Source organism: Achroia grisella, unplaced genomic scaffold (assembly GCF_030625045.1).
Source record: "Achroia grisella isolate CSIRO2021 unplaced genomic scaffold, CSIRO_AGI_Agris_v1 utg780, whole genome shotgun sequence".
In the NCBI taxonomy this organism is placed as follows: Eukaryota; Metazoa; Arthropoda; class Insecta; order Lepidoptera; family Pyralidae; genus Achroia; species Achroia grisella.
The window spans coordinates 8,006,416-8,030,791 of record NW_026713020.1 but is presented as its reverse complement, the minus strand read 5'-3'; the positions used below and the strand labels follow the sequence as shown (position 1 = coordinate 8,030,791).

Here is a 24,376-nt window from a genome sequence, read left to right as displayed (position 1 = left end):
TGACGTGACATATTTTACAATGACACTAGTGGACCGAGCGTAAGTTCTGTAACAAAATATATTATTTAAACCTTATGTATATGCAGATAGATTTGGAAATACTAAGTTTTGTGTTATTGCATAGTTTTTAATTGTATATAAATTTTGCAATGTCACAAAACTTCTCGTGTTACAATGTCACACCTCATCGATGTCGACATGCATTTGTGACGTACATGAATCACTTATACAATAAAACCCCAGATCAGTCTGAACTTTTTCTATGCAGATGCAAAACAATTTCAAACAATCAACCATATAAATATATTATTTTTATATATTAGTATAAATTATTACATTTGGCTAATGTTTCAGTTCAAGTGTTGAGTTTATGTTAAAGTCACACTTCAATCTATATTGAAATCGTGATGTACTTTCAGTTCAGTTACTTTGTTCGTTTGTATTCGTTGTCAAATATTGACTGTAGAGTAGTAACGAATTAAAGTTGTAAATTCATATATATTTATAAAGGAAGCCCCAATGTAGTATAATATATATTAGTTTAATAAATACAAGATAGTTACGAGTTAAACAATTATGTAACTAATATATATACGTTTTGTGAACTGCCGTGGTACCGAATATTCGGCCTCTATATATGATTTCAAGTATAAATATTGAAGTTTAAGAGCTAGCGGTCGTTAGGTGATACCGTAGGCAAAGAGACTCAGTGGTAAACGTCTATTTTAAAAAGGAACCAAGCAACTGTAGTTTCTTGATACTTGGTTACTATTTGTCAACGTATGTAACATAACAAGCTCCGGTTAGCTTGGTGCTAGATGGCGCTGTGTAAACTGTCTAGGGTTATTATTATTATATAAAGGTTTTGGACCATCAAATGACCGCTAGCTTTTGAGATATATAGGCACTAACTTGATTTAATGTCATCGAGCTGTCACTTCATTCACGAGTCATGCAAAATGTGATCATTGTCACTTATTAAAAGATAAAGTTGTGCTTAGCATCCACATTGTTAGCGAATTGAATTTTGGTGACATTTTGCATAATACGTGTATAAATAAACTGCGCAGATAAGGAGTAGACGCGAACCATCTTTTATCTTACTCTACTGAAAGAAGAAATGAGTGTTTAGAAAGAGATGCATGTAATAGCAGAGGATGTGCTCTTTCCTAGTTCTTATCTGCGCGAGTAGTGTAATATCAGCTCTATATTACATATAATTAATATTTATTTAGTACTGAATGAGGTTATACTCCTGTATATAGGGCTATTAATAAATCACGTCACACGAAATTCGAGAATTTTCCTTGTCACAGTTGGTCACATGTAGACCTAATGTCCCTACTAAACTTTAAATTGCATGTTTAGATATTAGATTTAAAATGTGACATTTTCCACAAAATTTTGACCACTTCTTCGACAAAGTGTGACATGCCTTGTCACACTTTATCGGGCCTTTACGCGTGACGTAATATTGATAGCCATTTTATACAGGCGGCCGATACAAAGAGATTATTAAGTGAGCGAGTACCGCCACTGCAGCACACCTGTGCGCACATATAAGCGACTGCCATGTATTGTGATGTTGTGAGAATTTTCTTTATACTTACTAATTATTATATAATATATTGTTTATTTTGAATATTTTAAATGAACGCTAGATATTAATTTTACACGGATTTGTATGCAGTACAAGTGTAACTTTCGACGTTGAATGTTGCCAGTAATTGCGACATTCTACCAAGAAGTGTTACCAAATGAAGATTGAACGATGAACAGAAACTTTTTGTAGATCTTCAAAATTGCTTAGAATGATTTAACTAGGTGTATAAATTGTTATTTTTTTTAAAATCTTTTCTAGTAGCTACTCTGATTAGAATTACAGTCAAAGAAGATTCGAGAAAAGTTATTTCAATTATTTTTCTATGTTAAATATGTATGTATTTAAAAAAAAAAACTATGTACTTGTATCAGTCATCTAGTACCCCTAACACAAGCTTTAGATAGCTTAACATGGGAATAGATGGCGCTGTGTGAATGTCCTGAGATTATTATTATTATTATAAATTATATTTTTCAAAACGCAATCTTCATTTGGTAATTCATGATTTCACTGTTCACCGTCGGTACTGCTTGCGACAATCAACGTCGGCAGTAGCAAGTCGAGGGACTATGAATTATATAGCTTGTACTAACGTTAGATTGCACACGAGTTGAAATAGGCAAAATTTAAGTTAAGTTCTTTAGACGATGTATTCTTATATATGTTTTTTAAGTTTCAGTTCAAATTGTTTTATGGACTAATCACCTCCGGGGTAATACTTAAACGATCATCCCTCGGGCGTTCCTGGTACAATTGCACTCGTTCTCAAAAGTGACTACGATTATACAAATCTAGAAGTATGCAGATGAGAGACATGATCCGCGCACTTGTATTGAATCCTTGATTTTAGAATATTTATCAATTACCATTTTTTTTATAATCATTCTAAGATTGCTCAGTCCCACATAACATGAATTTTGCATCTCACAGTTAACTTAAAACAGTATTCAGTTAAATCTATATGAAATGAAAATTGTTAGCAGTTTCTTTACATAACCAAACATTTGTAATTGCTTTGAGAATGTGTGCTATTGACTCGGGTCGGAGTTACATCGTAATTGTAAATTTTTCATAAATTGTACTGTTAGGCTTTAAGAGTTTTTATTGGTACATAGCTAGTAAATTTATGTATATTTTACACGCGACTGTCTGCCGTTTGTCTGTATATCACCGGTTTGTGGTGTTCGTATGTTTTCGTTAATTTGTACGTTATAAATTTGTGTAGTGACGATTTGGTTTTATATTTGTAAAGATCATATTGATTAAACCTATCATTCTTAAAAGCTAATATCTCATACAAATATTAATTAATGATATATATGCAATGACCATATTATGGAGGCTTGTAAATTAAACAAAATATTAATATTTAATTAAAGTCAAAGTGGATAGAGTTATGTGATCATGACCAATGAGATACGATGTTTTTCTGAGTGGATTCCCCTAATATTTCTCAACCGTAATCCCAGGTAGGGTAGTCAGAGGTGTCGTCAATTGTTAATGTAACACTTGTCACCCTATATATTATTGAAAATATTTGAACCAACTTTCGTCTCGTAGAATTCCCGCACAACGATGGAATATTGTTTTTGACCAGATTCGATCTTACTACCATTTTGTAATATTTACCCGATGCGTGATACGCGTATGTCTATACAGTTGCCATATTTCCATTGTAGATATATATATATACGAAAAATAATAGAAACTGAAGTAACGTATGTATCATTCACTAACTATTAAGGTATGAGCTGCCGTTTGCGTATGAAATTATCCGTTCAAAAGACCCACTGATGTTGACCGTCCGTGCTATATAGTGCTTAATACTGCGTTTGTTCGTGCAGGCGCGCAAACACATGATTTTGTTACATATTTCATAAACTTTTTTTCATAAAAAAACTGAAGTTTTGGTTTTTAAATTTCTTTAAAAAAAGTAGATTAAATAAAAATAGAAAACTCCGTAATACCTAAAATAATATAGCAGGAATTTCACGTGTTTATGAAAAAGAGGTTATGTTTTTACCGCCATTTATTTTTACCTTGACAGTGGCATGTATAAATTATAGTAAGTGATAGAAAACTGATATTTCGTATTATCGTTTAGGTTAGCTTATATTTATTTATTTTTTAGTTTAACGGGAAGAGGCTTACACACAATTTCCATAGATCTAATTAAACAATTAATTTTTGTGATCTAAATTCCACAGAGATTTGATGTTCACGTTATTTGGAAATTTCATAGAGAATTGACAGTTGTCTATTGTCAGAATGATATTTACCGATTGTTTTTAAATTCAATAATAATTTACTTCTCTATGGCACGTTATCGTTCAATGTTTAAATGCTGTCTATAAATAAGTAAATATTTTTTTTTAAAGTGTAACACCACTGCTTATCCTCGCAGCCATGTTGCAACTGTCGTTAACTACCCATGTTTTGGACGAATATTATTATCGTAAATGTTTTATTTTTTAAGTCGTATTAATATTGTGAACACGTATAGTTAAATGCTTATTTACAATTTGTGCACTATTCGAGAATACTGTTAATTAATTTCGATCGTTTTTTGTAATTCGGTTGTCCTTTATTGTCTATGTTAAAATTATTTACAGATATGTTTATTAACGATTTTAGGATGAAATGTAAATATTTATTAGGCAACTGGAGAAACGCCACAGCTTTATCTACTGTTTGCAATGGTATTATACCTAAACGGCGTGTTTTAATAACATATATATTTGCCCTCATTCAATTTGAATTCTGGTATGTCTCTAAATATAAAAGGCATTGAGACTAAGCTTCAATATTGACAATATTGATACAAAGCTTAGTCTCAATGCATTTTATATTTAAAGACATACCAGACCATTACAGCTACCGTTACGAGTTATAGAACTTATTCATAATTGCAAAACGCACGTAAGGTCGTGTGCCACAGGCAACGGTAACTGTTTACCATCAGATAGCTATGAAAGTTTTAATATTATTAGTACGAAAACTACACTAGTGCTTATACTACCACTTATCATATTCTCAGTAACATGACTATTCTCATGAGAATATATATTCTCGGTAGCATATCTATTCTCACTTAAATTTAAAGGTTTAATTTCATGCTAATTTTAATTATCGTCGTATAGGTAATCCATTACAATAGTAGGTACAGCAAACGGCAATTCCATAGTATCCCTGATGCCTGTTTATAATGACTAGATCTCAAAATTGTGTACTGAACAAACTCAAGAACATATCTTAAAAATATTTATACACTCAAACATTGATATATAATATATTATACATATATTAGCTAAACAGTTTCAGGTTAAGGAATTATTGTTGTATGGTGCTAAGAGTTTATTTTTTTTATTTCACTTAAGGGTAACGTGTGGTAAAAATATAGGTAATTGATGACTATTGTTTACCGCCTGTAACTAAAAAATAGTAAAAAATTTGCATCTGTGTATGAATAAACAAAGTAATTAGATATTATTACTGTTTAATTTATAGAAATGAAACATAAATATTTAATATGCGGTGGTCATCGACTATCTATATATTTAGAACGGCCCGTTGTACCGTGCTCACATTTTATTTCACAATAATTGTTGTAACTAACAGATACGGGTAATATCCAAATTGTCTTATTTTAGATTAAAAGTATTAACTGATATGTCAAACTCGCACTATGCATTTGTTACTGGCAACACTCACTACAACTTGCTTAATTATCTTAATTTATAGCTGAAAGTAATTAAGAAATATCGTCAATTTAAGAGCATTTACTGTCTAAATCTAGCTTTGTGTCAATTGTCAAATAGAAACAATTTTCAACAATCCACATTGTGGAATCACCTTCCAGCAATGGTAGTTCCAAACTGATACGATATTGAAACCTTCAAGAAAAGAGATAATTCCATTTTAAAAGGCCGACAACGTACTTGCAATTCTCCTGGTGTTGCAGGAGCTCATGGGCGGCGGTAAGCACTTAACATCAAGTAAGTCGCAGGCTCGTTCGTCACATGTTTTACAAATTTAGTATTTATTAAATTACCAAACAAATAGCAGTTTCTAAAATAGCTTTAAATCCTTTTTAACTTATATTGTTAATGACAAATATAATAATATAAATCGTCACAGAATGTGTCACTTACCACCTCTTGTCACACTTCATCGACTCCTTAACACATTTATAGTGTGACGAATTTTTTTTATCTAAATGGTACCTTATTGAGAATGTTATTACATGATTAACTTTCTAGTTCGTCATAAATTGTTTGTTTTTGATAATTGACAGGAAATGCAAGATTTTAAAATGCATATAAGATGATCAACGCCAGTACACAAGTGTGAGTTTGGAGTAAACAAGCCCAGGTTCTGATTTGAGAATGTAAAAATGTCATGATTTCATGATATGGACTGTAACACTAGATGGCGCTGTTTAATTTTAGTTCGTTGTATTTTTAAATTCTACTCGGAAAAATATAGCCATTCTCAAAGCAAATAAGAATCATATTTTAAAAATAATTGTACCTTTTTTTAAGACTATTGCAGACAATAATTTGTAGTCGACAGTGTAAATAAAAAACAAATAGATCATCTCCCCATTGCAGAGCTCAAATCTACGTGTAATATAAATTCATTCACATTATTCTCAATTCAGAAAGCGGACGTTAATGACTGTAACTGTTACACATTTTGGATCAAATATGTAACTGTTACACTGTTTGGATCATGCCTGTATTGTTATATGTAGATAGATAGATAATAAATAACAAATTGCTGCGTGTACTCTAATACTAACCTAACCAACTTGTATATTTTGAACGAATATTAGGGCCTACACACAAAGCCACGAGTCGGCAATGTCGAGACTCGATTGATGAATCTCATGTAACGCTGAATTGTTTTTGAATTTATTATTAAAATGCTCACATTTTTAATAAGATTTTTGAATGCAGTTGATCATAATTTTAAATTAATTTATTTTGTATAAATTTAACATCATTGGGGTATTACATTTGTCAAAAATATTGGATCGGTTCTACATAAAGTTACAGTTTAACAATTTTATATATATAAGTTAACAATGTAAAAAATACTGTAGGCAGATAAATTTTCATTTCTATCCCGTATTAAGTTATTTTAGTTAGATATGAGTTCAAAATTATGATATTTAATAATTTTTATACAATATCTTTAATATATAGACCGTGCTATAAACGAAAATTCTACATTTTCGGATCCAAAATGCACATATGACACATTTGATAATGTAATACCCCTAATGCAAGTAATGTCACACACGGCACAAATAATGTATGTTTTTAATTTATTTATTTTCATAGTTACTCTGTACCGTACGGTATTGCAATGTGACATAAATTTTAATATACGTAATTTACCCTTTTAAATTTTAATTGCATGTAATTTTTAAAATCCTTGTGTGAACTGCAGGTCTATTCTAGAGTCCAATAGCAATAAATATTTCAATCCAGTTTAGTCCTGTTCTTTTTAATTAATACTAAACAGACAAGTTTCTAGAGTAGACCGGCGGACGTTCATAATGTAGAATCTTTGTTTTAATGTTACAATGCGTTTAGAAACAGGAATATGTAATATTTATTTTAAAATTTTTATCTGTAGAATATGTTGGTTTAAATAGAAAATATTTGTGTAAATCAGTTTATATTTCTTAAAATGTACTATTTATCAAATCCACAGATTATAATCATATGTATCAATACTTATTTTAAACATTCGCGTTTAGTACAGGTTATTAATATATTTAAACGGGTTTTAACACGAATAATTTTATGGTAAATAAAGGTTTATCTCAAGTAACCAGGGATACTGGAACGTCGAACGACCTTTATTTGCCAAAAATTCAAATACCTCTAATTGATCTCCCATCAAATACAAACGATCGAAATTACGACGGCCTGAGCCGAGGTTCGATCCCCTAGCGCTGCCATCAGATTAAAGTCGTATCCGTCAGGCGGGAGTTGGCCTTCAGCCGCTCCATAAGTCCTTCCTTTGGTTTGGAGTGCCATCTGCACTCGCCCCCTAACGTCCGGTGAAGCTGTAAAGGCCAGCTGCGGCCAACAGCATTAGAAATTATTCATCTTAAAACCCGTTTAACTATGTTAATATATATTTATGCAGTGATGTTGTGAGTATATCGGATATCTAGTACAATATTGGTGTAAGTCAGAAATTTTAATTTTTTGAAATTGGTCTTTGATACCGCAGTAATAAAGTGGATTTTCTAAAACTAATTTTTGACTTAGGCAAGTATTGTAAGTGTGCGATATATAGAGCCGTTCCACGTCTCGACATGTAGGCTAGATTGTCATTTTTGTATATAAACAACGGTTTTTAAGTGTGTAAGCAATATTAGTATTTTAAATTTTCAAATAAAAATCACTTTGTGAATAATAAGTGAGTCTTATATTTATGTCCCATTACAATAATACCCTGAGTTTATTTTTGACGGTCTCGGTGGTCGGTAACATTTTAACACACCGCTTTACTTCCAGTCGCCTGTTCGATTCCTCGCACAGCACAAACATATGTAATAATGAGTATTTTTTTATTAGTCTGGGTTTTCTATGTGTATTTAAAAAATGTATCTATGTATTTATATCAGTACCCATAACACAAGCTCTGCTTAGCTTGGGACTAGATGGCGCCGTGTGAAATGTCATAGGATATTATTCTTTGATGGTAAAATAGTCCTATTTGTTCTAATGGTATACACAGGGTAACTGTGAATTTTGTTGGAATGAGGATAATTTCAAATTCTTTATCCTAAAATGGCAATTTTATAAAGTATTTACTATGCTTTCCAGAAGTGAATGCATGACAAGTATATGTTTTTTAAAAAAGAAAATCAGTTGAGTTTTTTGTCAGTTCTTCTCAATTAAATCTATGTACTGAACTGGACGGTCGGGAAAAAATATTACAAAACTTGACAGTCATAGGTGTCTAAAATGTGCTACATTAAAAAATGATATTTGAGGACTTGCTGGCAATGTACCATGTCAGGTCGACCTCCACGCGGTTCCCCCTGGAAACCATCATATTAAATTCCTGGTGAATTTGTCACGATGGGCTAACTGACCTGACCTCATGCTCATCTTATCATCCTCCACTGGTACCCCGCCAGCGTAAACTGTTAGCATAGGCGAGAGCACCATTCCATTATCATCCTTAAAAAAATCTCTAGTCCTCATTAGTCAACATTGAAAACTGTTAAAAATAAAACAAATCATTCTTTACCATACTTATGTCATAATAAAATGCGCTTTCACGTAATTGGAGTACAGTTCGAAATAAAACAAATCGTTCTATAATATACTTATATTATAATTATAACAAAATGCGCCTTAATACAATTGGAATAGTGTTCACTTGGGTATGAACTTGAGGATCTTGATCTCGTGCGTGAGCCAGATGGCGAGTGTGAGGAGTGTGAGGGAGCCGGCCTGGTGACTGGCGGCCAGAGGCGTCGGAACGAAATGCAGCAACGTCAACACGCCCAGCGTCACCTGCGGATGTATCATGTCATCATCTCATCACACCTCACAAAGATATATATATATTTATTACAGTTTAATTTATAATCCATGAGCTTATACATTCTGTTTATTTATGTAATTATATACTTTTGAGTACATTAGTATGTCAATTTTTATATTTTAATTTTATTTATTTATTTAACTACACACGAACGCAAATATACACACGTATATATAAAATAAATATATACTAGATACTCAATAGTCTGACAGTCACAGAACTAAAGAGAGTAGAATAGAAAAATAATAAAAGAAAGAGAAATGGACGAGAGCAGTAAAAAAGTAAGTTATACAGATACTATCAGGTATTTTTTTTATTGGATAATAGAATGGTGTTCCCGCCTGCACTAACGGTTTACGCTGGCGAGGCACCAGTGGAGGATGATAAGATGAACATGACGTCAGGTCCAGTAAGCACATAGTGGCAAATCTTCCGGAACTTATCACAATTGTTTCCAGGGGGAACGGCGTGGAGGTCAACCTGACGTGGTACGGGGGTCAGAGCTGGGAATAGGGTCTTGCTGTCCATGTCAGATCGACAGCGGAGCCCTAAGATACACTGCTAGCACTATGTCATGTTAAATTAACAGCAGAGCTCTAAGCAGTGAAATTATAAATGTGCCCACCTGCAGCCAGGCCATGGCTCCGACGGCGGCGGCCACCCTGGCGGCCGGGGCCGACAGCGGAGCCCTGCGCGCGTGCAGCCACACCAGCGACGCCGCCGTCAGAGTAGCGGTCCCCAGCACTCGGTGGTCGAACTGCACCGTGGTGGGGTTCTCCGTCAGGTTACGCAGCGTCGGGCTCATCGCCAGGATGTCATCAGGCACCCAGTGGTCGCCCATTTTTGGGAATGAGTTGTACACCAGCCCTGCGTCTAGGCCCGCCACGAACGCACCTGCAATGTGACAAATTGTTGTTGATGGTGATATATTTACAAAATACTATTTAGTCAGTCCTAAGCTAAGCAGAGCATATGTCATATATACTTGACAACGGATATAAATACATAGATATATATTTTTTCATAAATAAAAATATACATATAAACCTCCAGACAGATAATAATTATGAATACAAATATTTGCATCGACCAAACCCGCAACTATCGGAAGTAAAGCGGTCTGTTAAACCACTAGACCAGCGAGGCCATCAAACGTATGACTGTTGACCTCTTTGCCAACGATGTCAGGTCATGTCAACGGCGGATACAGAGGGGTCATGGGGGTCATGACCCCCTGAGCCCAGGACTTAGGTGGACCACTAATCGAACATAATGATTTTATTTATATATTTAAGCACAGTACTTACGGACATTAATAATATGCCTACTTTTTATTTGCATCTATTGTTATCAAAATTAAATTATAAGTTCTTGACTTGACCACGATTATGTGACCCCCTCCTGACATGTCATGTTAGATTGACCTCCACGAGGTTCATTAAGGTTTCCAAGGAGAACCACATGGTGGGCAACCTGACATGGTACATTGCTAGCAATAAGTTATAAATGCACATTGCTAAACCCCTTCCCATCACAACCGTGCTATTAGGGTTGCATTACTTAAGTAAAATCAGTTATAATTAACAGGAAAATAAAGAAATAACAAAATATACACCTGAAAGAGCTGTGAAAAACGCCAGCGCTTTAACACTATGTGCTAAAATGGTCATTTTCTTCAATTCCTTCACACCCTTCTGGAGAACAGACATCGGAGGGAAGGGCCGAAGCACCCTTAGGGCTCCAGCTAATAATCCCGAGTACAGGATGAAAGCGAGACCGAGGTGGGCTGCAAGCCTGTACTGAGACACGCGAGGCACGTCCGAAGGTCCCTGGAAGCGGTCTTCCAGTCCTGACTTCACCATGTACCAGCCCATGAGACCCTGCAGAAGATATTAGTACTGATTGGGACAGTTGTGATGGAGAGATCCAGCTCATCATTGTTATCTGAATATGGATTGAAAATATAAAAAAAAACTAATATTATAAACGTGAAAAATTGTGAGTATGGATAGATGTTTGTTACTCTGTAACGCAAAAACTACTGAACAGATTTTGATGAAACTTTACAGTAATATAGCCTATGCATTAGAATAACACATAGGCTATATTTTATATTGATATTGACCGCGTGTGAAACCAAGGGCACAGCTAGAATATGATATTTTTAAGCATTACACTTGGTGACATTTCACACAGCGCCATGTTGTCCCAAGCTAAGCAGACCTTCGATTATGGGTACTAGATAACTGAAATTATCATTTAAATATTTTTTTTAAACACGCAAACGAACGAGAAACCGTACAAACAATCATACTCATGAATACAAATGAATGTATCGTGCGAGGAATCGATCCCGCAATCATCGGAAGTAATGCTAAACCGCTAAACCACCGAGAGATATGAGATGATATGAGAGAGAGAAGCTCCCCTGACGGTTTCAGAGGAGCTTCTCTCTCTCATATCATCACTGTTGGAGACCACTTAGCAATGGGGTCAACAGTCCACATTACTAACATACTTAAATAGAGTAGTTATAATTTACAGGAAAATATGGAAATAACAAAATATTCACCTGAAAGTCTTACATAGGGTTGCCAACCATACTTTATAATAACGTATCCTACTTCATTTCTGGTAATTACACTTTATACTTTTACATACAAGTAAAGTATACAAAAATACTTTATTTTCAACCTTCACTGTAATGCGTACAACAAAATACTCATTATTGGGTACTTAACGATTTATAATTACTGAACGAAATGTTGTCAATTGTGAATTGTGACATTTGTCACAGTTCTAGTGTTTTTTTTTCTTCTCTTCTTTGGCAAGAGGCTAGTGTTGCCTATTATGCCACTAAAAACAGGAAACGAGGCGGGATAATGGAAAGGAACGGGTTAAATTTTGAATATACTCGGAATTAGTGATCATATGAGTTTTAAAGTTTAATGTTATTATGGGAAATAAAAGACGCAAGAGATTTACAAATTATAGGACTAGGATGAGCTAATAGGCATACTGTAGCATTCGCACCAATCCGAAATAGCGGTTGCTTTATGCTACATAGGGACTATTACGTATACGAATAAATCGATGTTCTAAAAAACTCGTTGACAATAGCAAATATAATGCACACACGTACCTTGTTCTGCTAATGCCTTCGATGAACATCCACCTTCGGTAGATCCGGTCTTTGAAGACGTGAGGTGAGGTCGAATGCAGAGATAATTTTCGAAACGATAGACATACACTCGCGCCGTAGTCACAGATACAACTGGGCGTGGTGCATGGCAGCTTGTACGACTGCTATTGCTATGCGTTGCGAGTAATAAACATCGATATTGAGGGTATATAAAAAAAAACTAACGATAAAATTAATCTAGAAAGTTCGCGACGAAACACATACAATGGATGAAGGAAAAGGAATTTCTAATGAGATGAGTGTCATTTAAAAGCACACAAAAATACTTTTTTAAAGCAATAACAACATAGAATTTGATAAATACTTTTTTTTCCCTAATACTTTATATTTTTCCTATCCAAACCAATTTATACCATTTTTTTTGTCAAAAAAAGTTGGCAACCCCAGTCATACATAAATAAATGATTTTTATTATCATTTTGAAAAAGTTGCATACAAACCTGTGCAGCCACAAGCGCGCAGTAGACTCCCACTCGGACCTTCATCCCGCGGTCGAGGTACCCTCGCAGCCAGAAGAAGGCAGACGGCAGCAACACCACCGCTCCGATGGCACGCCCCCAAGTGCGGTGAGCGAACTCCATGAACCAGATCCATTTGAACTCTGACAGTGTGATGCTTTGGTTCTTACTTTGGAGAAATTGGAGAAGAATATAATTGAATTTTATTACTTCATCTTGACACAACAATAATGACAAAAAAAGAACAAACACAACACATATCTATATATATATAAATAAAATTGTAGTGTCTGTTTGTAATATTGAAATAAACGTTTTTTTACTACATGCATATGCAGTAAAAAACGGAATATAATGACGGTACAAACACCAAAAATAACATTTTTTACAATTTTTGACTGTCGGTCTGTTCCGACTAATCTCTGAAATGGCTAGACCGATTTTGACGAGACTTTTATTGGCAGGTAGCTGATGTAATAAGGAGTAATTTAGGCTACTTTTATTTTGGAAAAATTCTTGTATTTTAGAAAAATAAAGTTAAATCAACGCGGACGAAGTCGCGTGTACAGCTAGTCGCAAATAAATTTTATTTGATTTCAGACAAACTTCTAACTTGTTCAAACTTGTTCAGTCATGCTTGTTCATTAGCGAAGATTGTCAAAAAATATTCAATAATAAATAATGGATCATGTCGTTACAAGGGTGGCTGGATTACCGGGGCTCCACTGTATTTACCAAAAAAAAATTACATCAATACATACTATTTGAACTCTGGGTACTGTTGGTATTTCTGGAACTCCCGCTGCCACTCCTCCTCGGTCCTGGGCATCTTCTCCCCGAGCAGCTTCCACGTCACCATCGACAGTCCGGACTCCGTAAGACGAGTTACTCCACCTGGTTATATTATAGAGTTACTGTTGTAACTGGCTAATCACAAATGTATTTTGTAAATTCTATAGGTTTTTTATTGTACACTATGTCTTGCCCGTGGCTTCGCTCGCGTTAATTTATCCCCTTAGGAGTGGAATTTATCAACTCTTTCCTTAGGGGATGCCTACGTCATAGTAGCTTTATGCATGCAAAGTCTCAGCCCGATCGGTTTAAAATTGACGAAGTTTCATACAAACTTTCATCCCTATTTTATCCCTTTGGGGGTAGAATTAATCAAAGTCGCTGTCTGTCCGTCCCTAAATCTTTAAACTACGCAACGGATTTTGAAGCTGTTTTTTTAATAGATAGAGTGATTCAAGAGGAAGTTTTATATATATAATACATGTACACCCGTGCGAAGCCGGGTGAGTAGCTAATAATGGCTATAACAGAATAGCAGAGAGGGTGGACTCACTGCCCTCACTGAGGTATAGACCGTTTTGTCTCATTCGTTAAATTTTATTATTATATAAGCAGCAATTGTATTAGTTACTAGCTGTACCCGCTACTACGTCCGCGTGGAATTTAACTTTATTTTTCTAAAATAAAAGTAGCCTAAGTTACTCCTTATTACATCAGCTACCTACCAATTAAAGTCCCGTTAAAATCGGTGCAGCCATTTCAGAGATTAGCCGGAACAAACAGACCGACAAACAAAAAGACAAAAATTGTAAAAAGTGGTTTTTTGGTGTATGTACCATATTTATATTCATAGGTATGTTGTAAAAAACGGTTATTTCAATATTACAAACAGACATTCCAATTTTATTTATATGTATAGATTATTCGAGAAAAATAAAGTATTTGTCCACCGCTTTACTCCCTATGGTAGCGGGTTCGATTCTTGCGCGTTACAAACATTTTTATTCATGAGCATGACTGTTTGTATCGGTCTGGGTGTTTTCTACGTATATGATGTACTCATATGTATGTAGAAAAAAAATCTATGTATTTATATCGATTGTCTTTTATCCATAACACAAGCTCTGCTTACCGTGAGACTAGATGACGCTGTGTTAATTGTCCAGGGTTATTTATTTACATTATAATGTACAGTTAGTATTAAATAGTTTAGTATTAGAAAGTCTTGTTACATAAAAAGCTAGTCTTAAAATAAAATTGCTAGTTAGAAAAACATTGCGTGACCTACCTGTTTTTTTTTATCATCACATTATCTGCCTTCTCAGACATCAAATTGATCACTAATAGTTACCAAGCACCTAATATTAGAAATAATTCGTTCACAATGATGGATTTGTTAGTTCCAACATACATTACCTATTTAGAATAGAATAGAATAGAAAATCATTTATTCAAATAAACTTAATTTAAGCACTTTTGAATAGTCATAACAATTTGTTTTTTATCTACCGCTCGTTCGGAAAACTGTCTCATTACAAGAAGAACGAGCAAGAAGCTTGTGTGTTGCTCTTTTAAATAATCCTTGTAAGTTTACATTTACAAAATAATACAAACTACCAACAAGCACTAATTTTTTGGGTCAAATATAAATATGCAATAAGATTAAATCAGTCGTAGTGATAAGAGCAGACCAGTCCCTACAAGCAGCACTCGTTCACGAGTATGACGGATGAGACAGCCATCACTGCGCTCGACCATATTTTAGGGAGCCCAATGACCCGGCCCACCACGCCGCCACATGTCTGGACATTTTAGTGAGCATGACTACTCATTCCACACGACCACGTCACAGCTACAAAAATTACTATATGGTAGTTACAGTATTCGCACTTTACATGAGGATGCATGCGGCAATCAATACAAAAGCCGCTACGCTATCATATATCAAGAAAGCAGTATGAAAATTAAATTATAACGTTGTCCGCAAATAAACTTATTCTTGCTATATATTGCTATCATCTATAAATTCATCTATCTTATTTTGAGAGATATCGGGAATGCTGTGGGAAGTGCTTAAGGAGACCGGAATGCCATCACACCTAGTATCATTTATTCGCAATTTATATGAGTCTGGATACGGTACGGTCACAGTGGGAAACGTAACATCAAATCTTTTTTAAGGACTTTCGGCAGAGTTGTGTTATCTCCGCAATCCTTTTCAACATCTATGGCAAATATATCATGCGACAGACGCTTGAGGATAAGGAGGCAAATGTAGGGAGAGTCAAAATCTTTAAGCTGTGTTACATAGATGACACTACCTTGCTGGCAACATCCGAAGCAGAAATTGCGGCAATACTGTATCGCTTGGAGACTACCATCCTGAGCTTGGGCCTTGCTATTTATACATGCAAGATCAAGCTTATGGAAATCGATTTATTTTCATCAATCCAGCGCACTAACCTACTAGGAGACTGACATCGTTGACCAATTCCAATACCTAGACTCCGTGAACAAACAGAGGCAGCTGCGAAACTGGGATACCTCGACGAATCGCCATTACATCTTAGTCAATGTCAGCAATGACCTAATTGAGCAAAGTGTAGAGACACAGACACATCAACAAAACCAAAATACACCGTACCATCACTGGTTATCTACATCGCTATATAGGGTGCAGGGACATGGACACTCAAAGCCGCTGATAGGCAAAGAGTGAAGCCTTTGAAATGTGGTGCTGGCGATTATTGAGGATACCGTGGACAGCCCACCGTACAAACGTCTCTGGGGCTGTTCAAGTATTACGTAAGCAGATTTATCACAATTATTTACCCCTCATCCCCCGTTGTCAGCAAAAGTAAGCAAAGCTCTTACCCCTCCCCCCATGCTTACGTAAACATTTCTCAATTAATGTATTGTTTTTTTAACAAAGACAATGTGAGGGTTGCCATTCGTGTAAAAAAGTAAATTACGACCGATGACGTAATCATCATACAGACGCCCCCACCCCCATGTCATCCAAAATAAGCAAAGAAAAGACCCCCCGCCCCCTATAGTGCTTACGTAATACTTGAACGGCCTCTCTATACTAATAGTGCTCAAAGTGGAAGATTCACAGCGTCTGTCTTCCACTTGTCTGCAACGCATTGTGCGATACTTTGGACACGTCGCGCGGAGGGATGTGGACGATATGGAGAGACTGATGGTAATGGAAGATAAAGGGTAAAAGACCTCGAGGCCGAAGTCCCGATGATCAGACCAGATATCCCGTCAGTTAAAGATTGTCAGCGCCAGAATACACCAGGCGTCTGAGCGTAACCAATGGCCACAGCTGGTCGACAAGATCGCGTAGGGTCATGATCCTCAGCAGTGAGGGTACAAACAAGAAGAATAACGTTAGCAATGAAAATGTTCAGCAGATATTTCAAAGTTTGATCACATTCCTACACCCTTTCAAATAGTTTTTTTTTCTAAGATTATAATGGTATAGTTCATCCGCCTGCGGTACCTGTTTACGCTGGTGCACCAATGGAGCTTGGTAATATGAGCATGCGGTCAGGTCAGTTAGCCCATCGTGGTAAATTCACCAGGAATTTATCACAATGGTTTCCAAGAGCAACCACGTGGAAGTTAACTTGACATGGTACATGGCTACCAATGGGGTACGCCCACATTACTAATTGGTACATTGCTAGCAATGGTACCATCAGACTACATTGCTAACAGTCCCCTCTCATCCATTCTTCAAAATAAGGATTGTGTCCAATTTAACATACAAATTATTATCTAACTACTTAGAATTGATAATTGCTTTCATCATTTTCATCAGCATGCATTTAATAAGGACTTAAATTAATTTTGTTACCGCACTATGTCGTTTTTATTTGTTTGTTGTTTAATATTATTTGAATTGTTTAACTATAAAGTAAACGTGTACAAAACGCTGCTGTATTTACTAAGCAATTTTTTTTGCAAGAATATTGTCAAGACTGTACTAAATATTAGTTCAATAAACAAACATCCCTCTCAAATGTTTAAGTGAGGTTTATTGTTCAATATGAGTGAGTAGGGAAAAAATTATAATACAATAAATTTAACGTTCATAAGCGGCTACAATGTCCTATATGAATAAATAATCTTTGATTTGTTTTGAGTAATGGATTAAATATATTTCCTTGATATAATTAATACTTCACTTTGTTAGACATAGACACCTATAAAAATATACACCGTTAAAGTAACTAGTAAATAAACTTTAAAAAAAGTGAATAAAATATTCAATTAATTTTCTTGCCAGTACTTCTCAATTGGATCTATATACTGAACTGGATGGTAAGGAAAAAATTAAAAATATAATGTAAAAAAATTGACTAAATAAATGATTTTTGAATTTAAATTTGAATTTATGATTAGAGAGCCGCAGAATCGTCCGGTGAAGCTGTAAGGCCAACGACCAAAAGCATTAGAGTAGTCAGAAAAAAAAATTACTATTAGTACGTTGTTTTTTTCCATTTCTCTTGCATCCTTTACGTGATCATTACTATGTTATAAAAGGAAACAACATAGTATCTATAAAATTGTTTATTACATTATATACAATCAAATACACAACTAAAATATTCTAACATGATGTGACTTAGTTAAAATAAATACTTTATTTTTTAATACAATAATGCATTTTTAAGATTATTTATGAAATATTTATAACCAAAACTACTTAAGACCTATATCTACCTAAAACTGTATAATATTTTTTGTGAAACTGATCTTCCCAAGAAACATGTAAATTTCATACTTCTAAATGTTTATCGGTGTCGATGGTCTAGTGGTTTAGCACACCGCTTTACATCCGATGGTTCCGGGTTCGATTCCTTGGACAATATTCGTGAGTATGATTGTTTGTTCTGGTTGTTTTCTATGTATATTATGTATGTATATACAAAAAAAATGTACCTAAACATTTTAGTTGTCTAGTACTCATAATGTTTTATGGGTACTTACTTTATGGTTGTGTGTATCGGTATGGTAGTTTTATATATAAATATTATGTACATATTTACAAAAAAAAATTAAGTATATTAGTTGTCTAGTACCCATAACACAAGCTCTGCTTAGATTGGGACTAGATGGCGTTGTGTGAATTGTTCAGGTAAATTATTATTGATATATTTTTTAAATATATTGAATTACTTAACTCTCTGAAATACTGCCACTATAAACATTTTGTACTATACATGTATTAATTTTAATCAGGTTTATTGTCGATATTCCCATCACCCGAGTGTCAGTTACAAATATAAATCGACACGCAAACATTTTTTCTTTCAACCAGATTTCAACTCCCGACTTTTTATAGTCAATAAGTTAGTTAGTGAATCACTAGGTCCGGATACTATTTACACCAATTTAAATAAAAATAATATATAATAGTTTATTTTCATTATAACTTAAACCTTAAAACTAAACGATAAAGCTCATTGTTCTTTGTCACAAATTAGTCTAAAATAAGAGGCACTCAAAGAAAAAACTCAAAAATTTTAATTACGGCTGCACATTTTAAAGGAAATGAACGTGTAATTTGGCTTTAAAACAAGATTTATTTTAAACTAGCTGTACCCGCGAATTCGTCCGCGTGGAACTTAACTTTATTTTTCTAAATTAAAATAATTTTTCTAAAATAAAAGTAGCCTAAGTTACTCCTTATTACATCAGCTACCTGCCAATAAAAGTCTCGTCAAAATCGGTCCAGCCATTTCAGAGATTAGCCGGAACAAACAGACTGACAGACAGACATACAAAAATTATAAAAATATTATTTTGGTGTATGTACCATATTTGTATTCATATGCATGTAATAAAAAACGGTTATTTCAATATTACAAACAGACACTCCAATTTTATTTATATGTATAGATTATGAAATGCTGTAATATTAATGTGACGGAATATGGACTGTTTACTTACTGCCGTTGGTGGTGGTCAGTACCACCCAGACAATGTAATAGACGCTGTACAGTAGTATCATATAGCCAGCTACCATACCTAGCACGACGGCGGTGAACACCATCCCGCTGCAGCCCAGCAGCCAGTACCCCACCACTTTAGGGGTCTTCGGCTTCGGAGCACTGGAGCAGAACCTGGCTATGATGCCGCTTGACTTGATTATTTCACTTATCTGTAATATTACAATCAGGTAATCATAATCAAATAAAAATAATTTATTCACCTTAATCTTAATAATATGATAAATACGAAAGTTTGTGTGTGAAAGAGGAACAAACATCTATCCATACATAGATGTTTGTTCCTCTTTCACGCAAAAACTACTGAACGTATTTTAATGAAACTTTACACTGTAAAGTACTGTAAACTTTACAGAAATGTAGCTTATGCATCAGAAGTATTTTTGCTTCTTATGAACAAACTAGCTTTTGCTCGTAGCTTCGCTCGCGTTAATTTATCCCTTTAGGGGTGGAATTTATCAAAATCCTTTCTTAGCCTACGTCATAGTAGCATGCAAAGTCTCAGCCCGATCGGTTTAAAATTGACAAAGTTTCATACAAACTTTCATCCCCTATTTTATTCCTTGGGGGTAGAATTAATCAAAATCCTTTCTTAGCGGATGCCTACGTCATAACATCTAGCTGCATGCCAAATTTCAGCCCGATCCGTCCAGTGGTTTGGGCTGTGCGTTGATAGATCACTATGTGACCTATGTGATACTCAGTCACCTTTGAGTTATATATATTTAGATTAGATATAATATAACTAGAAATAATCTTTATTCAAAGAAACTTAATAGAAACAGTTTTGATTTTTCTATACTCTTTCACTACCACTCATTCAGAACGCAGACAGACAGACAAGAAGTAAGAACAAGACACTTGGGTATTGCTCTTTCATATAAATAAATACACATTAACAAGGATTAGGCATATGACTATCAACACAGAAATAGATAGTTATGTAGTAATTAATAACGGCTGGAGGTCTCGGTGGTTTAGCTGTAGCATACCGCTTTATTTCCGATGGTCTCGAGTTCATCGTTTGGTATAAATATTTGTATTTATGAGTGTTAGTCCTCCATCATCAGATAAATTGATAAATTGAATATAACATTATTATCAGTATAATCACAGTATAAAGGTTTTTTAGTATCTGGAAGATAACATCTTGCACTAAATAACTCTTGAGATTATCTATACATATGTATAAATAAAATTGGAGTGTCTGTTTGTAATATTGAAATAACCGTTTTTTATTACATGAATATGAAAATTCAAAATTTTTGTCTGTCTGTCTGTTTGTTCTGGCTAATCTCTGAAATGGCTGGACCGATTTTGACGGGACTTGTTTTGGCAGGTAGCTGATGTAATAAGGAGTAACTTAGGCTACTTTTATGTTAGAAAAATAAAGTTAAAAGCCACGCGGACGAAGTCGAGTGTGCAGCTAATTTGTCACATAAGTGAAAAAAAGCCAAACTGTTAAATCGCAGATAGAGAGAGAAAAAAAAAAAAAAAAAAAGAAAAAAAAAAAAAAAAAATTAGTCAGATGTAAAGAATTTATTAAAAACTGTGTTTCCTAAATAAAGAATTTTGAATTTTTGTATAAATGGTAGTGATTCTATTGAATTAGTTCGCACTTTTAGCCTTTACGGCTTGACCGATTTTCATGAAATTTTATAAGTATATTCAGTAGGTCTGAAAATAGGTTTATAACTAATTTATATACCTCAAAGTGTTAAGGGTGGCTCAACCCAAAAAAAAATTATTTTCATTTTTACCACAATTTTTTTTATGTGGCATTAAAAGATACATACAACACTAAATTTTCACCCCTCTATCAACGACCCCTATTTTTTAATAGCGATTTTAATTTATTTTAAAACATTGTTTGCGGGGTCAGGTAATCAATTATAAAAAAAATGGACACTGACCCTTAAACCTTTATAGCCTATTCTAGAATTGCCATATCTGGCAGGTGTGACTAGCTGTCTTGTGATCAGGTTTCCATTGATGCCACTCCTGGTTGGCACCAGGAGTCTGGTGTGTGCTGTCCGCAGTGGCTGTGTACACCGACAGAGCTGTGACACTATCATTTTCCTGAAAATAAGTAATATTAATTCATTAACACACAAATTCAAAATATCTTTATTGCATGTATTACAGACTCTTATGATATGTCAAATCTACCATCAGTTCGGAATGATTTCGAGATGAGAAGAACTGACAAGAAACTCAGCTCGTTTTTTTTTTTAATGTTGTACATATTTACAATAATACTATTTTATTTAAATTCAAATTTGGGAGAATAGAGTGACCACCAGCATATGCTATATAAAAAAAATCAAAAAATCTAATCAGTGTTCGCAACTTGAACAGACCAGTCCTCACAAGCAGCACCCGTTCACGAGTATGACGGATGAGCCAGCCATCATTGCACTCAACCATATTAGAGGGAGCACATCGACCCGGCCCACCACGCCGCCACAAGTTTGAACTTTATAGCTAGCATGACTGTTTCAAGTCACTCCACTATGTCATTTATATTATTTACAGCATAAACTGTACCAATTCAAAGTTTTTGATGTTTCGATTTTAACATGTTGAAGATGCATTGAAAAATCTTATTACTCACATAGGGACCAACTATAGATAGACAGTTTGTTTTAAGAACAATTAGCAGGTTTGAAATCACAAATTAATTGTTTATTGTTTAACCAGTTGGTTATATATTCAATATCTTTTCTATTTGAGGAATTAATTGAATTAATACTAATAGGTGGTTTGTATTCACATACTTAAACTTTTTTTTTCCGAGTACATTTGCAATCAGTCCCAGGACTATAAGCGAATATGTTAAACTTACACTCATTCTTCTTTTTTTAAACTTGAAAATGTAAAGTAATAATAAAATTAAAAAAAAAATGTAATGACTATTCAAAAGTGCTTCAATGTAAATTTATTTGAATAAATGACTTTCTATTCTATTCTATTCTAAATATTCAGTGTGGAAGCAGTAGTCAATACCGTTACGACTTTCTTTAATGGTTATCAAATTCCAACTCTTATTAAATCTACACCCATATTGCCATATGTTTTTAATTCTGAATGAGGCAAGTCTAATCAGTGGCCGTAAACCTAATCCTTAATAAGTGTGAAAGGCATAGCAACTTAGGTAACAGGAATGGCAATGCACCAGACATACCAAGAGCATAGCAATGTAATCTTCAATATCCGTTGTTCATGTACATAGGTGACAATTACAACCTTCCATCAGCAGGGAAATCAACTTATTTGCTGTTCTAGTACTTCCAGTTACATAAAAACTATATTAAAAAATACAGGCCTGTTATAGGATACCAATAATTCTATAAACTTAGTCTATGCTGTGGGAATATTGCAATGTTTAAAAAATATTTAGAATGTATTGTACATTGAATTTAATAGTGACACTATGGAATGTTCGAGAAGTGCAAAATATATATAAAGTTAAATAAAACAACATCGATGTTCCATGCATGACATTCCAAATTTGAATTTTATAATTTTATTTTCAAATATATAAAAAAAACTATGGACTAACAAAAATCTACGAACAACAACTGCACACGAACGAGGCAGGCCATGCACCACTTGGTGGAATAATATTAAGAAGCAAATGGACCAGGACAGACATATACAGACAACCTAGAACAGAGTTCTCTGGCGCAGATACAGGGAGACCTGACCCCAGATAAACTGGGAACATGGGTTGGACAAAGATTTTTAAATATATTAAATAGCTATTTGCAAACACAAACACTTAGAATATAGACCAGGCCCCTCTTCACCACTGGTCACACTGGGTACATGCTCAGGGCCCTGCGATGGGGCCCCCTAGTCTAGTCCCTACTTCGTTACCAAACGATAACGGATAACTCCTCTACTCTCGCCTGAAAGTCAGTTTTAACAAATGCTTACCAATTATCGTAAATTTGTTTTTATTAATTTTTGCCTGGTTTGTTTTGAAGGTAGGGCATCCTCATATACATCTCTAAAGAGTCATGTTCAAAAATGACTTTGTCTATTCTAACAATATAGTACTTTATTACTACAGTCATAGGGGCCACATTATTCTAAGTCCAGGGCTTGTTATAGGGAAAAGACGACTCTGATAAAGACTTTATTATAATTAATACTACACATTGTCTTAAAATACTTCTGTACAAAATTATTTTTACGTTTATGTACCTTCACATTGTCGTAACACCGGCCGGTGAAGTAATTTTATGAAACCTGTTCTACAATATATACTGCTAGAAATGGTAATTTAAAGACAATATTCTTCTTGTTTTTTCTGTAGTCTTCACAGTTTTACACAAATGTAAGAACCAAACAAGTATTCTTCAGAGATTACAAAAAAATTGAGATAAGAAATGTAAACTTACTTGTAATATTGTATTAGCGTTTATCAACAGTAAATATGGATGTTACTGTTCCTTCTAATGAGATCAATGTTGTGTATTAAATAAAATACATATTGTATATTCGTTGAAATAATTATTTGTTACCTAATTAGATAATAATAAAAAGTATGAGAACACAAAATACACACAATGGTATGACATTTGTTAATATTTGACAATTGACAGTTGACATTGACAACTTCACTTTCACATTGCATTCGCGAATTTGTAATTTTTTAAATGTTCGTCGGGCATCCACAATGTAAATTCAAATACATGTTTATTGTTCAAGGAAT

At 34.3% G+C, this 24,376-nt stretch overlaps 1 protein-coding gene across 1 annotated transcript; it reads right to left on the bottom strand.

The window, feature by feature from the left end:
- Positions 1–8,963: 8,963 nt before the first annotated feature.
- LOC131851088 (cytochrome c oxidase assembly protein COX15 homolog) lies at positions 8,964–24,234 on the bottom strand. The gene is made up of 8 exons (XM_059201517.1): positions 24,063–24,234; positions 21,570–21,735; positions 19,676–19,808; positions 13,603–13,735; positions 12,824–13,010; positions 10,797–11,061; positions 9,807–10,075; positions 8,964–9,150 (listed from the first exon to the last, which is right to left on the bottom strand). The coding sequence occupies exons 2-8, from the start codon at positions 21,729–21,731 to the stop codon at positions 9,010–9,012; spliced, it is 1,290 nt and encodes a 429-aa protein (XP_059057500.1). The 5' UTR covers positions 21,732–21,735; positions 24,063–24,234; the 3' UTR covers positions 8,964–9,009.
- Between the last annotated feature and the right edge of the window lie 142 nt (positions 24,235–24,376).

What these genes read in the sequence shown, in the direction of transcription:
- LOC131851088 (XM_059201517.1), bottom strand. Translation starts at nt 21,731, where the DNA reads ATGATAGTGTCACAGCTCTGTCGGTGTACACAGCCACTGCGGACAGCA. An exon ending in GTTCACCGCCGTCGTGCTAG is followed by an intron (nt 13,736 to 19,675) that starts GTATGGTAGCTG and finishes TAATATAACCAG; the next exon opens with GTGGAGTAACTCGTCTTACG. An exon ending in GCGCGCTTGTGGCTGCACAG is followed by an intron (nt 11,062 to 12,823) that starts GTTTGTATGCAA and finishes TATCTTCTGCAG; the next exon opens with GGTCTCATGGGCTGGTACAT.